The sequence below is a fragment of the Staurois parvus genome, unplaced genomic scaffold, assembly GCF_062004578.1.
Source record: "Staurois parvus isolate SC_StPar_1 unplaced genomic scaffold, SC_StPar_1.0 ptg000303l, whole genome shotgun sequence".
Lineage (NCBI taxonomy): Eukaryota > Metazoa > Chordata > Amphibia > Anura > Ranidae > Staurois > Staurois parvus.
The window spans coordinates 976288-990759 of NW_028318099.1; the positions used below are offsets into that span (position 1 = coordinate 976288).

The 14472-nt window shown below is 38.1% G+C and overlaps 1 protein-coding gene across 4 annotated transcripts in view; it reads right to left on the reverse strand.

The window, feature by feature from the left end:
* Window positions 1-1855: 1855 nt before the first annotated feature.
* PRKG1 (protein kinase cGMP-dependent 1) overlaps window positions 1856-14472 on the reverse strand; it is a 1352400-nt gene continuing 1339783 nt past the window's right edge. For all 4 annotated transcript variants that reach the window (XM_089683127.1, XM_089683128.1, XM_089683125.1 and 1 more), the window contains 3 exons: window positions 8100-8162; window positions 5377-5443; window positions 1856-3380 (listed from right to left, as the gene is read on the reverse strand). In XM_089683127.1, the coding sequence (XP_089539253.1) occupies window positions 3282-3380; window positions 5377-5443; window positions 8100-8162 (229 nt within the window). In that variant the 3' untranslated portion in view covers window positions 1856-3281. The remainder of the gene's footprint in view (window positions 3381-5376; window positions 5444-8099; window positions 8163-14472) is intronic.

Genomic DNA, 14472 nt, shown 5'->3' on the forward strand with positions numbered 1-14472 from the left:
CAGTGCAAAAACATATTTGGATATATTGGTTTGTATTCCATTAGCAAGGCAGGCTGCTGCTTCTTCTTGCAAGGCAGATTTGTACAAGAAGCAGCAGCTTGTAGGTAATATGATACACACCATTACGTGTAACTGTTTTTAATGATAACTCCCCCCCCCAAAAAAAATAAAAATACTAAACTTTGGTTTTTAGTGCTTCATTTGTGCCTTCTGGATAAAATTAGTAATGTTTATCTGCACTTAGAGCCCAGTGCTGCCATAAGTGAATTCTCCAATGTAATATATGGCATATGCCATAAAGGGAAACCAGAGGAAATGACAAACCTGTCCCTGGGAACAACTAATGCTAGCCACACACGCAACAATTTTAAGGCAATTTCAACCAGCTTTAAATAGCAAAAAACAACTGTATGGCTAAAAGAAACCTTGCCAACACTTCAGATAATTTCACAGTGTTAATAGAAACTGCTGGTATTTGGTTGCATTCATCTCTTGGTCATTTTTGCATTTGGAAGATTGCTGCATTTACCTCAAATTTGCCATATTTGTGGCCAACATAACTACATGGTTTCAGGTTTACTTCACAATAGTATTTTAACATAGACACTAAAGTCTCTTCTAGGTGCATACCAGGAAAGGAAAGTCCTTTTGAGTTTGTAGCTTTTTTATAAGCACTAGATAATATGCTGTATGTTGTATTTTTCATGGTGTGTATGGGTTGCAACTTCTAAAAATGCATAAAGAACCCATAATTTAATGATAGTGACCCTTTAAATTGACTCTTTTGCAGATGTTATTAATGAATTTAACTACACAAGTAAGGTACAGCTCCCATTGACAAAGCTCATATGTTTTGGACTGGTAACTTAGTAACCTTTTTATAGCCTGTCAAAGAAAGTAAAACTATATTTGGGGATCCTGCCCTATGCTGTTGTGTAACAAAATTAAATTTAGCATGATCTACTGCAAGGCTGTAGGCAAGACCAAGCAATTGTTCACCTTTTTCTGGGCTTTGAAGGTCCTCCTTAAACTTAAAGGGTTGTTTGATTCTGCCTGTTACTGTGAAAGAGTTCCATTAATCTGTGGAGAAGGACAATCACTGAGTTATGAATATATATCTGACCCAACCAATTCCTGACATCATAGAGTGTCTCTCTACTTGGGCCTTTCTTCAGCCTGGGCATGTGTGCCAGAGGCCCAAGAACTTAAGCTACCTGCTGTAGTGGAAATCTGGAGATAGTTGGATGGAATATTTTTGTTGAGAAGTGTCACAGAAGAGTTGGGTAGACCCGGATTTGGTCTAGGTATTATTGTAAAAAGGATTCATTTCTTTTTTGACTGCTATCAGAGGGTTAAAAACCAAAATGACAGTGCATTAATAAATCTGAAGAAATACATTGACTGCACTTACAGGGTCTAATAGATCTCTCTGGCTATTCTCCCAGGGTCAGCAATTACCGGGAGGCTACTCTCACAGGGGCTTGTTATTACTACTTTCAGAATAGCTGTCCTATTTTTGTGCCCTTTTTAGGTATCCTGCATTCCTAAACCCTAGAATTGAGTTTAGCAAAGGTAAAAAGAATAAAGTGATTAGTGCCCAACTTTTTTTTTTCACCTCACTATATACACAAAGGACCAGACCCTGAGATGGAAATGTTAGCCTGCCACACTATTTGGGGGGTCATTTTGCACCACCCCAAGAGGAGGAGTGCTACATATATAGGTATCTTATTTTTTTTTACTTATTCAAATGAGACTATATTAGTACCTCTTCATAGAGAATAGTGTACAGCTCTTACTAGCTACATTCAGAGTTATAGATGAAGATGGATGAATGAATTGATAACTATTATGATCATTTTCAACAGCATATGCATCAGTTGTGCTTTTTATTATTAGAATTGTTAAAAATCTAACAAAAGATAGAGGTTAACATTCAGTCTTGTCATGAACACAAACAAAAAAAAAACAAAAACAAAATAAAACTAATAAAAAAAACAGCTTCAAGAATTGATTTGACATGAACATAGAATGACCAAAATGATTGTGGTCCTCAAAATGAATGGGCTATAACAAAGTATTTTTATCAATACACAGGGAAACTTGTGTCATATATATTAAAAAGAGTTCCTGTTGTCAGCACTCAACAGAGGCAGCTGGGCTAGTACCGAAAGTTTATGGGGACTGTGGAATTTTTTTTGCAGATTCTCGTAATATAAGGGCCTTCTACCAGAAAGGCTTGCTAAAGGCACTTACAATTCTTTGCCTTTGTTTTATGCATGCTTGAAGCATTTTCATACTCAGTACACACTTCAAATATGCATACCTCAACATCAGCAAACTCAATAACTTGCTTAGTTACTGCCCATTTAGATCTTTTTAAAAAAAGTGGGTCCTGCAATATGCCTATTTTGCCTTTTATGCTCCACAACAGTTATTTATGAGCCTCAGTATTAGTCACAGGAATATATTCCAAATTTCTACTAGGAAGCAAAGTCTTTCATGGAGGAAAACCTTTCTAAAGAGTAAATATCCCATCACAAAAAATGGCTCTCTATTGAGCTCAGTCAACAGGTACACTTTGTTAAAATTGTCACATGATTTTGAAAGTAAAGAGGGAAAAGATATTCATTTTCAGCAGGACACATCTGGGGTAAAACTAATAAATATTTTCCACACTTACCTACTCTGACCTGCAGTAAGTTATTAGTTTACATACTTTATAATAGGCATAACCATAGCTGACTCTATGACTGCTCTTTTGGCTACTGGCTAACAAGTCTCATCTACCCCAACCAGCGAGTGCATTGTGAGCGCAACACTAGGATTGCAGTCAGAGTGCCAATATGGTATAGCCATATTCTAAAGAGTTGTTCTTGCCATACATAGTCAACTGTACCGAAATAAATTATCCCTTTTCTATGGATAGAACTAACTACAAAATATGTACAGTTTTTAATACATTTTACACTATACTGTTCAAAGGTAAATTGTGAATTCTGCAATAATAGAAAGCATATACTTTTAGTGAAAAGGCTTTTGCTTCAGGACCACCATGTCAACTGCTATATTAAGGGGGCAAAACATAAAATATGTTATATGAGGGTTATTGTGAACTAAGCAATAAGTCCTAATGCCACTGTAGTTACTATAGCAGCATCAATCAAGGCATCATGGTGACCCCGAGCACTATTCTTCCCCAGTTCCATCTTTTGTTCTCTTGGCAGCCATATTTCAGGAAAGCTGTCTTCAGCAAGGCAGAAGCAGGAAAGAAAAATGCATCAAAAGTCTATGTCCCATCCTGAATTGTCATCAGGGGGAGGATCATCATTATCTTCTGGAAAACTGTCAAAATTGCTTGTGTCTGTGGGGGATGCGACCTGCAATAAAAAAACAAAAGACAATGAAGAGCTGTACAAAAAAAAATAAAGGAAACCCATTTTATGTTGATATATACAAATAGAAATATCATACAAAATCTTTATTTTAAGTTAATATATTGCATATTTCATGAGGTATACATTGCCAAAGGGGTGGTTTTGCTAGAGGTCCACATAACCAAGTCAAGATGGATCGCATTACTATAAAGGCAGACAGTCCTTCTATAGACATGGAGCAATTGTTTACATAGCCTATGTTACTATACAGGCTATATTACCAGAAAGGGCACAAAAAAATTATGTTTAACAGACTTTTATTTGTGTCAGGTGGCTTTTGCATTCTGCAACAAGTTCATGGGAATGCAAAATACGATTGAAACTGGACAAAGGTCAACTGGAGACCCAATGCACCTTTTCAATGAATTCTGAAAAAGCTCAGAATCATTTCAAAGTAAAGTCAACCATACAAGCCCAAAGCCTATGGGCACAGGCCTTAATGCAGATGATATATTACCACATGGCCTGTAACTAGAGCTTATTATTAGAAAACTCTGATAACATTCTATGAACACATATGATATCCCAAACAGTTTGTTTCCAAATATGCATTATCAGAAAGTGTTTTTTCCTGAGGAGACAGGTTACTGTGTGGGCAGTGTTGCCTAAAGCTGGGTACACACTGTTGCCTTTTTTTGTTCAGCAGGCACTGTGAATGCAGAAATCCCCCTCACCAGGATATCGGTGGACTCTCCACTGCCAGAAATCACGGATCAGTGCTGCAGCCAACTGCAAGCCACTGATTGAAGAAGGTTTTCCAGCAGATCTAATTATCTGCTTCTGTCGGACAGGGAGGGCTACACACAGATCAAAATTTGGCTGGTACCTGCTTAACCAGACACATTTTGATCTGTGTCTACCCAGCTTAAGAGGGGCAAGGCTTGGATAGCCACATTACCATGATTACATAGCCTGTCCTGTAGATTCCTCTATTTGCTAATCCGGGGAAGGCACCATTATCAGAAAAACACATTACCAAGGACAATATTAAGAAAGGGACCCACATACTTGGAGAAAAAACAGGTCATTAAGGAACAAATTATTAGTTGGAGCACACTAGGAAAAACACAATCAGTAATATTATAGTTGCTGTTGAACTAAAAACTTCATCAGTCCTCACTAGCCAGAAAATCTATAAGGAGGAGACAGGGCAAGTTGTGTTTTGGGCAAGTAGATGGCAATTTGTTGACGTTAAGGCCTTAAAGTGGTAGTAAACCATTTTTTTTTTAATAATAAAGCTTACCTGTAGGTAAAATGAATATCTCCTAAACGTGCACAGTTTAGGAGATATTTGCTCTTTTTGAGAGCCAGAGCATACACGCTGAAAGATTGGCATACCCCCGTGCCATTCCTTCAGAGTACTGTGGCCCTAGACTCCTGCCCACATGCGCGGAAGTGACAACATTGCAGCTCAGCTAGTCGGAAGGCCAGAGTTTGTGAACCCGGATAGAAGACCGGCTGAAGATGGAAGCCTCTGTAGTGGTGACAGTTCCCTGCTGGAGGGCTTTATTTTAAGGTAAGTCATTCATAATGTGCTAGTTCTTTTACAGGATTCACGACATTGTTTTGGCACGGAAGCAGGTGCCTGATGCAATAAGTGGATATAACTTTTAGTGCAAGCTCCAATTTTACTATACGTGTAGATTTCCAGAAAAAACACACACTGGGGTTTATTTACTAAAACTGGAAGGTGCACAATCTGGTGCAGCTCTGAAACCAATCAGCTTCCAGGTTTTTTGTCAAAGCATAAATGAACATGCTAATGTTAGAAGCTGATTGGCTACCATGCACAGCTGCACCAGATTTTGCACACTCCAGTTTAAGTAAATGAACCCCATTGTTGGTAGAACAGATTTGCAAAAACAGTTCTCTGTATGCATCCATAGATTTGTAAAGTAGTTCAAAGCAACAGAAAGTAAGAATGAGAAATAGAACTTACACTTGGTATAATAGGAGGTGTCAATGTACCTTTCCTTAAACCTTCCCAATTAAAGCCTTCAAACCATCTAGAAGACAAAAAGAAGTACTTGTTTTTATCTTAAGATAAACTTACAGTATGTTTAGATTTTAAAATGGGTAGCATTAACCTTTTAGATGTAACAAAAGCAAATCAAGACAAAAAACAATATACAAATTGCAGGTATTGTCAACTAGGTGTGCAATGCTAATACTCAAAACGCTCTATTCAGATACAGGGTATCAAAATAACAAAAATATACAGATGTATAAATTCCCAAATTATTAGACGGGGTCTGAGCAGGCTCTGATGGCTAAAATCTCTTTTCAAGATCATAAGTATACAAAAACATTTCCAATGCCTTTTCATTAGTGCAGTAACTGTTGTGACAGAAGATAAATTGCCAAAAGGCTTCAGCAGTAAGCTCCTTGTGATTATCAATATCTAATATAACTACTTTCATTGTAATATTTGTAAATTATGCCTACAAACACATACATTGGATTATGTTTGCTTTGAATTGTATATTTTTATGATAAGGCATTTTGGACTTCTAGCAATTGCCAGTGCAAAAAAATGTTCTCTGTGTTACTGGACAGAATCAAAATATTCTGTTGAGAAAAAAAAAACTTTCTCCAAAAAGGTTACTAGACTAGTAATGGCTCAGCATACATATTTTAGCTCCACCTGTCTTCAATCTGATATCCAATATGTTGTTAACATAGCTCTTTTATTCAAATCAACTTGTAATTTACATTTACTGGCCTGTTAATAAATTCTGAGAAACTTATAAGAGTAATCTCATCTAACCTTTTCTCAGTGTATGTGTGTTCATACATTTACATCACTAAAATGCAATTCTAGTATGTATAAATGCAGTCTGTTTTAATACAGTGTTTGAATAGCATATCATCTTCTGTATTTTCTAAAATTATTTCTTAATGATTTTATATAATTGACATGATATATCTATGTAAAAAAACAAGTCTGAATGTTTAAGGGGTTTGTAAGATTCCAGAAAAATCCATTTTTCCTAGTAGGGTCAGACTAGTCCTGAGATGAAAATCATTTTCCACAGTGCATGTAACTTAACTTTTACAAGTTTGTCAGATAGGAATAATTTTCCAACATATTGTAGACTAGAGTTGTCTTTCTTGGCACTGTGCTTTTAAAATTACACGCTGTCTGCTTTCTTGGGTGTATTAAATAAACCCATGGCCTCTTTACAGATTTTGTGTTTGTTTGTGTGTATATGTATATACGTATATATATATGCATACACTTTGGAACACCTGAATCCAATGATTTGGAGGGGTGACCAATCACCTCCATGGACACAGGTGTATAAAATCAAGCACCTAGGCATGCAGACTACTTCTACAAACATTTGTGAAAGAATGGGTCGCTCTCAGGAGCTCAGTGAATTCAAGCGTGGTACCGTGATAGGTTGCCAACTGTGCAATAAGTCCATCCGTGAAATTTCCTTGCTGCTAAATACTCCACACGGTCAACTGTTAGTGGTATTATAATACTATGCTTCCACTTTGTTATAATACCACTAACAGTTGACCGTGGAGTATTTAGTAGCAAGGAAATTTCACGGTACCACACTTGAGTTCACTGATACCCAGATAAGGGTATCTCCACCTTCTACACATACCTCACAAACTTACAATTCACATTACAAACAACTTCCCTAACCAACTGGGAAAAAATCCTATCAGAATGAATAACTTTACAATGTTGGGAAAACGCCTTCAACATTACCTATAAAGCTACCCGATGCAGCTCTCACTGGGAGTCATATCTAAAAATACTCCACCAATGGTACCTGACCCCGGTCAAACTTTACCTCTACTACCCGAAACAGTCTCCTACATGCTGGAGACAATGCAGTGAGACAGGCTCAACACTACATATTCTTTGGTCATGTAAATCACTTAGATCCTTCTGGAATACTATCTTCCAATTAATATCTGACATAACCAAAATTTCGATAATCCCAAATCCCTCATTGGCACTCCTACATATTGGGATCGAGAAATTCCCTCTTCACTCCCGAACAATTATTACCCACACACTTTTCGCTGCCAAAATAAACATCACCAGATTATGGAACACAAATAATATCCCCTCACTTACTTCCCTAATTACAGACCTCAATACCCAATGAGAAATGGAGAAAAAATACGCAATCAATGCCTCCTCTCAACATAAATTCAATCAGCAATGGGCCCAATGGTTAACACACCCAAAATGCTCTGTACAACGCTGATGACATTAAAGCATAAAAAGTTACCTCCTAGACTGGTATATCCTCATTCACCCAGTTCTATCTTCCCTCCCCTACTTCCTACCTCCCTCATCTCCCCTACCAATACCCCCCTAACATCCCAGGCTCCTCACCAAGGTCCATCATACACATATGAATACCTCTGATGATATTGCTAAATAAAACCAATACCACCACCGCCACCCAGTAAGCGGAGTAAAAACAAAAATGCTCAACTATATTACATTGTATTGCAATATTGTATGAATGAACCATATATCATTTCCTTGTTTGTCTCTGAAAAAATTCAATAAATATATTGAAACACAAAACTACTTAGGCCAGACCTTCTCTGCATAGAGCCCTTTCAATTTTTAATAAACATTTACCATTGAATAATATTTTCATGTGCACCATTTTCCTGATTACTTACTTGTGCTTTTGGATGTCTTTCACTCCATTTTTCAAGTTTCCTAACCTTTCTGACGGATTGTCCCTGGTAATAAAAAAAGGTTTAATTAGCTATAAAAGTAATCTATGTTTGATGAAAATGGATTATAAAGAGCATATGCATTAAATTGATATTACCTAAATTTCAAGTAATATTCATTAGTGATGAGCCAAGTCAAACAGGGTTCAGAAAACTTCAAAGAAGTTTGGATGCCAAACCATATTCAAATCAATGGGAGCCAAATCTGTCAAATCAAATATACCCGTTTTCTAGGCTAATAGGCAAGGGGTGTCAAAAAAATAACATGGGGTGATGGAACTTGGTAAACTGGCAATTTGTGTGCAGTTTTGCAGGGATAAAGAGGATTTGATGCCACCCAGCATTCTTACCCATGCAGCTTGAGTAGTTCAGGGTGCTTGTGAAGTCTGTGGGGAAGCAGACAGAAGCCTTAATCCTAAGGGCCATAGCAGTGGTGCTGCAAGACTAAAGGAAGCATCTGTGTTTTTTTGTAGTATTGAAAGAGAAATGATGGAAACTCCAGCTTAGGGTAACTATTTTGTGTCAGAACTGAACTTTCTTGGAACAAAAGTGGGAAGGAGGCCCTAAAAATAGATTATTTGGTGACTCCCTGTGTCTTTTATGCTCTACTATTTTAAGCAGTTTCCCACACTACCCAGATAGCAGTGGAGCCTGCTGAGGAAAGGAGATCTGTGATAAATTCCATGAAAACATAACTCCAAGGTTCATCTGGAACCGTCAGAAGAAGGAATAAGCCAGCCAAAGTGGAAATGGGTGACATGGATGGCCTATGCTTGAACATAAACTCTGACATCCCTATAAAGAGATTACCACCAGTAATTATGTTGACATAAATCATAGATACATTGTGCACCAGGATTTCTGGGAAGTTTTTCTTTCTGTGCCCTTCTGAGGAGTTTGGGGCAAAGAGGATATTGAGGGTTAGCTAGAATTCTGCCAGGCACCCCTCATTGAGGTTTATCATTCTTACCATGGTAGTGTAAGAGTGTAGCGTGAACATAATCGTATGCATGGTGTCAGTGTTTGTAATAGCTCTTGTATCTGTGCCAGTTGTAGTGGCAATATCTGTGTATTTCAGGTAGGATTAAAAAAAAAAAGGATTTTATTACTGTGGCGGTGTGTGATGTGTAGCATGCATGCCTTGTCAGTTTGTGAGTGTCAGTGTTGAAAAAAAATTACAATTTTTTTTATAGTTATTAATGTTGTAGTGTGCAGTGGGTAGCACAGTTTCATAATGCAAAGTGTTTATAATCTATGTATGATACCTGAAAATTAGATAGTAATTTATTTGCCACCCTGAAGGCAAAATGTGCATTATTTTTTATGTACCCTACTATGGGTCCAAACAACAAATAAGGCAAACATGTACGGTATTCTCATCCATGGTAACTGAAGGCCCAATTAGCTCTAATAAGCAAAAAGCCTAATTAACCACTTGCTGTCCTGAGGATTTACCCCCCTTCCTGACCAGGTCTCTTTTTGCTATACAGCACTGCACTATTTCAACTGTTAATTGCACGGTCATGCAATTCTGTACCCAAATTAAATTTTGGTATAGATACTGCAATTTACGCAATTTTGTGCTATACAGTGCTGCACTAGTTTAACTGACAATTGCACGGTCATGCAAAACTGTACATAAATGAAATGCATGTCCTTTTTTCACACAAATAGAGATTTCTTTTGATGGTATTTTATCACCTGTACGCTTTTTATTTTTCACACTATAAACAAAAACAGACCAAAACTTTTGAAAAAAAATATTTTCTTATTTCTGTCATAAAAAATATCCAAACAACTCAAATGCTGTAGCAGAATACATTTTGGCCTAAATTTATGACATGTTTTGGTAGAAAAAATTCCAATAAGTGTATATTGATTGCTTTGTGTAAAAGTTATAGCATCTACAAACTATGGCATAGATAATGGAATTTACACAGCTTTTACATTCTGACTGCTTATCATATTTCGTGAGGTGCTAAAATACCAGGACAGTATAAACACCCCAAAATGACCCCTTTTTTGAAAGTAGACACCCTAAGCTATATTCTGAGAGGCATACTGAGTCCATGGAAGATTTTTTTTTTCCACAAGTCTTTGGAAAATGACAAAAAATGTTTTTTTTTGTTACACAAAGTTGTCATTTAAATTATATATTGCTCACACTAACCATGGGTATATGTGGAATTATACCCCAAAATACATTCTGCTACTTCTACTGAGTATGAGGATACCACATGTGTGAGACCTTTTGGGAGCCTAACCACATCCAGGAGCCTGAAATCCAATAACCACTTTGAAAGCCTGAAGGTGCGTAACTTCCTCACTTCACTTGCTAACTAGATATCACAGTTTTGGAGTCCCTGAAATGCCAGAATAGCACGAACCCCCCTCCCCCCTCTCCAAATGTCCCTTTTTTTGAACGTAGACACTCCAAGGAATTTAAAAAGAGGGATGGTGAATACTTTGCAGATCTCATTTTTTTCTCACACGGTTTTGAAATATAAAAAAAGGAAATAAAAAATGTGTTTGCTTTCTTTCTTCATTTTCCAAAAACTTGTGGCAACAAATCAGATCTGCAAAATACTCACCATGTTTCTTATCAAATTCCTTGGGGTGTCTGCTTTCCAAAAAGGGGTCATTTGGGGGGTTTGGTGCTATCCTGACATTTCAGTGCCTCCAAAACTGTGATGGGTAGTCAGGAAGTGTAATTGGGAAATAAAGCCCTTTAAATGCCTGAAGGTGCTTATTGGATTTTGGGGTCCTGTACTTGGCTAAACGGCCAAAACGTCTCTCATATGTGGTATCCCTATATTTGGGAGAAGTAGCAGAATGTATTTTGGGGAGTAATTCCACATATTCCCATTGCATGTGTGAGCAGTAAATCATTTAAGTGACAATTTTGTGTAAAAAAAAAAAAATATATATATTTTGTAATTTTTTTTTTACCTGCAAACTGATGTGGATTCGTTCATTTTTTAATAAAAGTTGGTTTGTTTTACCTCTATTATTAATTTTAATTCCAAAGTTGTTACATCATAGCTAAAGGATTTCTAATGCTCATTCCTCACTTATGTACATACAGATGCAGACTAAAGTCACATACCAGTTAAAAAACATGCCCGTCAACCCTATTGTGAATGAAAACCAGAGTACCCAGAGGCAGCCAATACACAACCATGAAAACCTACATAATTTGTTGCGATAGATTCTATCCACTGTATTGCTAACATTACACCAACTTAGCCATAAGAGGGCAGTGCAATTCTGCAGATCATAGAAAACATTTTTCTACCTGACTATAACATGAAAAGAAAAGTGAGTATTACAAATGTGGTGATGCAATGAATTTGGTATCTGGCATTATTCAACAAATATTTGAGATTTATGTAAACTATCTACAACAGAAGTGCCATAAACAATTTTGTTTCCATACATTTCTAAACTTGTTGACTAGATCACAGTTATAAAAATGAACTCTGATGAACTGCAAGCTGTTTAATCAAGTTATCTATTTAACCGCTTTCCCACCGCTCTATAGCAGAAATACTGCTACAGGGCAGCAGAGGTGCGGAAAATCATGTATATATACGTGATTTTGCATTTCCAGGTAGGGGGCGCACCACCATTTGCAGCCTTGGCTGTCAGTCACCGGGTCCCAGCTAGTGATTACTCACCAGCACCTGGTGATCGACGAGTATTACCGATGGGAAAGAGAACTGTATGTAAACAACACAGTTATCTCCTCTGTCTGTTCCAGCACACTACTATGCAGAGCCACACAAAGCAGTGTGGTTACAGTGGAAAGCATAGACACAGCCTCATAGTAAAACGCACACAGTTAACCCCTTGATCACCCCAGATATTAACCTGTTCCAGCCCAGTGTCATTAGTACAGTGTTAGTGCTTTTTATTAGCACTGATCACTGTATTGGTGTCACTGGGGATGTCAGTGACACCAAATCAGTTCTCCCCAGTGTCAGAATGTCTGTCACAGTCCTGCTATAAATTGCTGATCGCCACCATTACTAGTAAAAAAAAATTCCAGTATATACTGTCATTTGTAAATGCTATACCTGTGACGTAAACCAGTTCATTTACACATATTAGGATTTCATTTTATCAAAGACATGTAGCAGAATACATTTTAGCCTAAATTTATGACAAAATTTGATTTTTAAAATTTTTTTATTGGACATTTGTGGGGAAAAAAGGACAAATTTCATTTGGGTGCAGCGTAGCATGACTGCGCAATTGTCAGTTAAAGTATTGCAGCGCTGTAAAGCAAAAAATGGCCTGGTCAGGAAGGGGGGGGGGGGTAAATCCTCTGGAAGGCAAGTGGTTAAGGAGAGCCTGTTGTGGTGTTTGGTTACTATTGTATCTGTTTATATGTGTATACTCATAACTGTAGATAATTCAATATACACACGATCTGCTTCTATCTATCTCTAATTCTTTATAGGAATTGTTGATTGTCCACAAATTCATTGTATTTGCAAAAGGACAGTATGACCAGTGATTGAACCTCTAAAGGTACGAATTCTTGTTTAGCAGGCAAGCCCAGACTGGGACAAAAAATGGGCACAGGCATTTTAGACTGAGCAGCCCATGTATTTTTTTTTTTTTAATTAAATTACAAATATTAACTACTGATTTCTAAATGTCTTATGATTATATCAGGCACTGTAATTTATCAATCACTGACTGGTTTCTAGAGGTTACCTCACATCATTACCGCTCATTGATTGGTTGCTAGAGGTTACCTCACATCATTACCGCTCATTGATTGGTTGCTAGAGGTTACTGCACATTATTTCCACTCACTGACTGGTTGCTAGAGGTTACTACACATTGTGGTTTTAAATGTGCTGCCATGCCTCATAAAGCTACACTACAGTGCAGTTCCCTGTGCGGGTATAATTTCTAGTGCGGGCAGCATGCCATTAGGAAAAATGGCACCCATCTGTGGGTCCGGCGTTTTGTGTGCTGGCGGTTGTAGCTGCAGGATGAAGGGCAGATCATGTAGTGGCTTCCACCTGCACAAGTATTAACCGAGCCTGAAGTCATGGAGCCATGGAGTACCAACAACAACAACAAACTGACCTGTTTAGGACAGAGAGCCTGCAACTGTATAAAAGTTCAGTATTGCAGCTCTTTAAACTCTTAGGCCCCTTTCTCATGGGTGTAGTTCATCAGCGGCAGTGAGGGATCTGTCCACTAATCCCAGCTGAGCAAGGGGATAACATGTCAGTGTCAGCTCCACTTGTGCAGAGCAGACACAGACACAGCCCGCATTCCTCTATGGGTAGTCAGATTTAAATGGACCGTCTGTCCATTTACACCCGACTGTCATCTGATTTGATCTTCTAGACGGAAGGAAAACACATCCCCCATCAATTTTTGGTGGATCAATGCAGGCAGGTATAAACAGACACATAGAGGACAATGGAGCATCCAAATAGGTCCGCCTGAAAAATGGACAGGCAGACCTGAACGGAGTGTCCATGTGAAAAGGGCCTTACCATATTGGTGGCAAGGAAAAAAAAGTAAATGACACTCCAAAGAAGTAGAAGATTGTATAACACTTGATTGTATTGAATACCTAAAATGGAAAACATGTTGTAATATTCAACACAATTGACTGCCACCAAGGTGAATTGACTGCATATACAAATGGTCTTATTTCCAACAGTAAGAGCACATGTGTGGTGAACAGTGGGAGCCTGGCAGCAGTGACACCTATTCCGCCATCAGGAGATTGGGTCTCCTCCAGCCCCTTTCCCTTCATGTCATGGGGTCAGCTGACCTCTAGTATCTGCTCCCGACGGCCAAGCCATGAACTGAATGGGCAGCCGCTTGGAGGCCGGGTGAGTGGCACTGGCTCAAGGGGTAGCATAGCTGCTGCAGCTGCTTTGGACCCCACAAAGACACGCAACCCGGCCCCGGCCCACCAGGTAAATGCCCAGTGTGCCCTATGGCCAGTGTGGAACTGTTAGCAGGTGATTACTTCAATCATGCAGATTAACTACTTGCCTATGAGGAACTTTCATCCCCTTCCTGCCCAGGCCAATTTTCAGCTTTCAGCCCTGTTGCACTGTGAATGACAATTGTGCAGTCATGCAACACTGTACCCATATGAAATTATCATTTTTTTAAACAAATAGTGATTTCTTTTGGTGGTTTTTAATCACCACTGGGTTTTTATTTTTGCTAAACAAATGAAAAAAAACCCAAACATTTAAAAAAAAAAAGTTTTTCTTTTCTGTCATAACATTTTTCAAACAGGCAATTTTTCTGCTTCACTGATGTGTGCTGA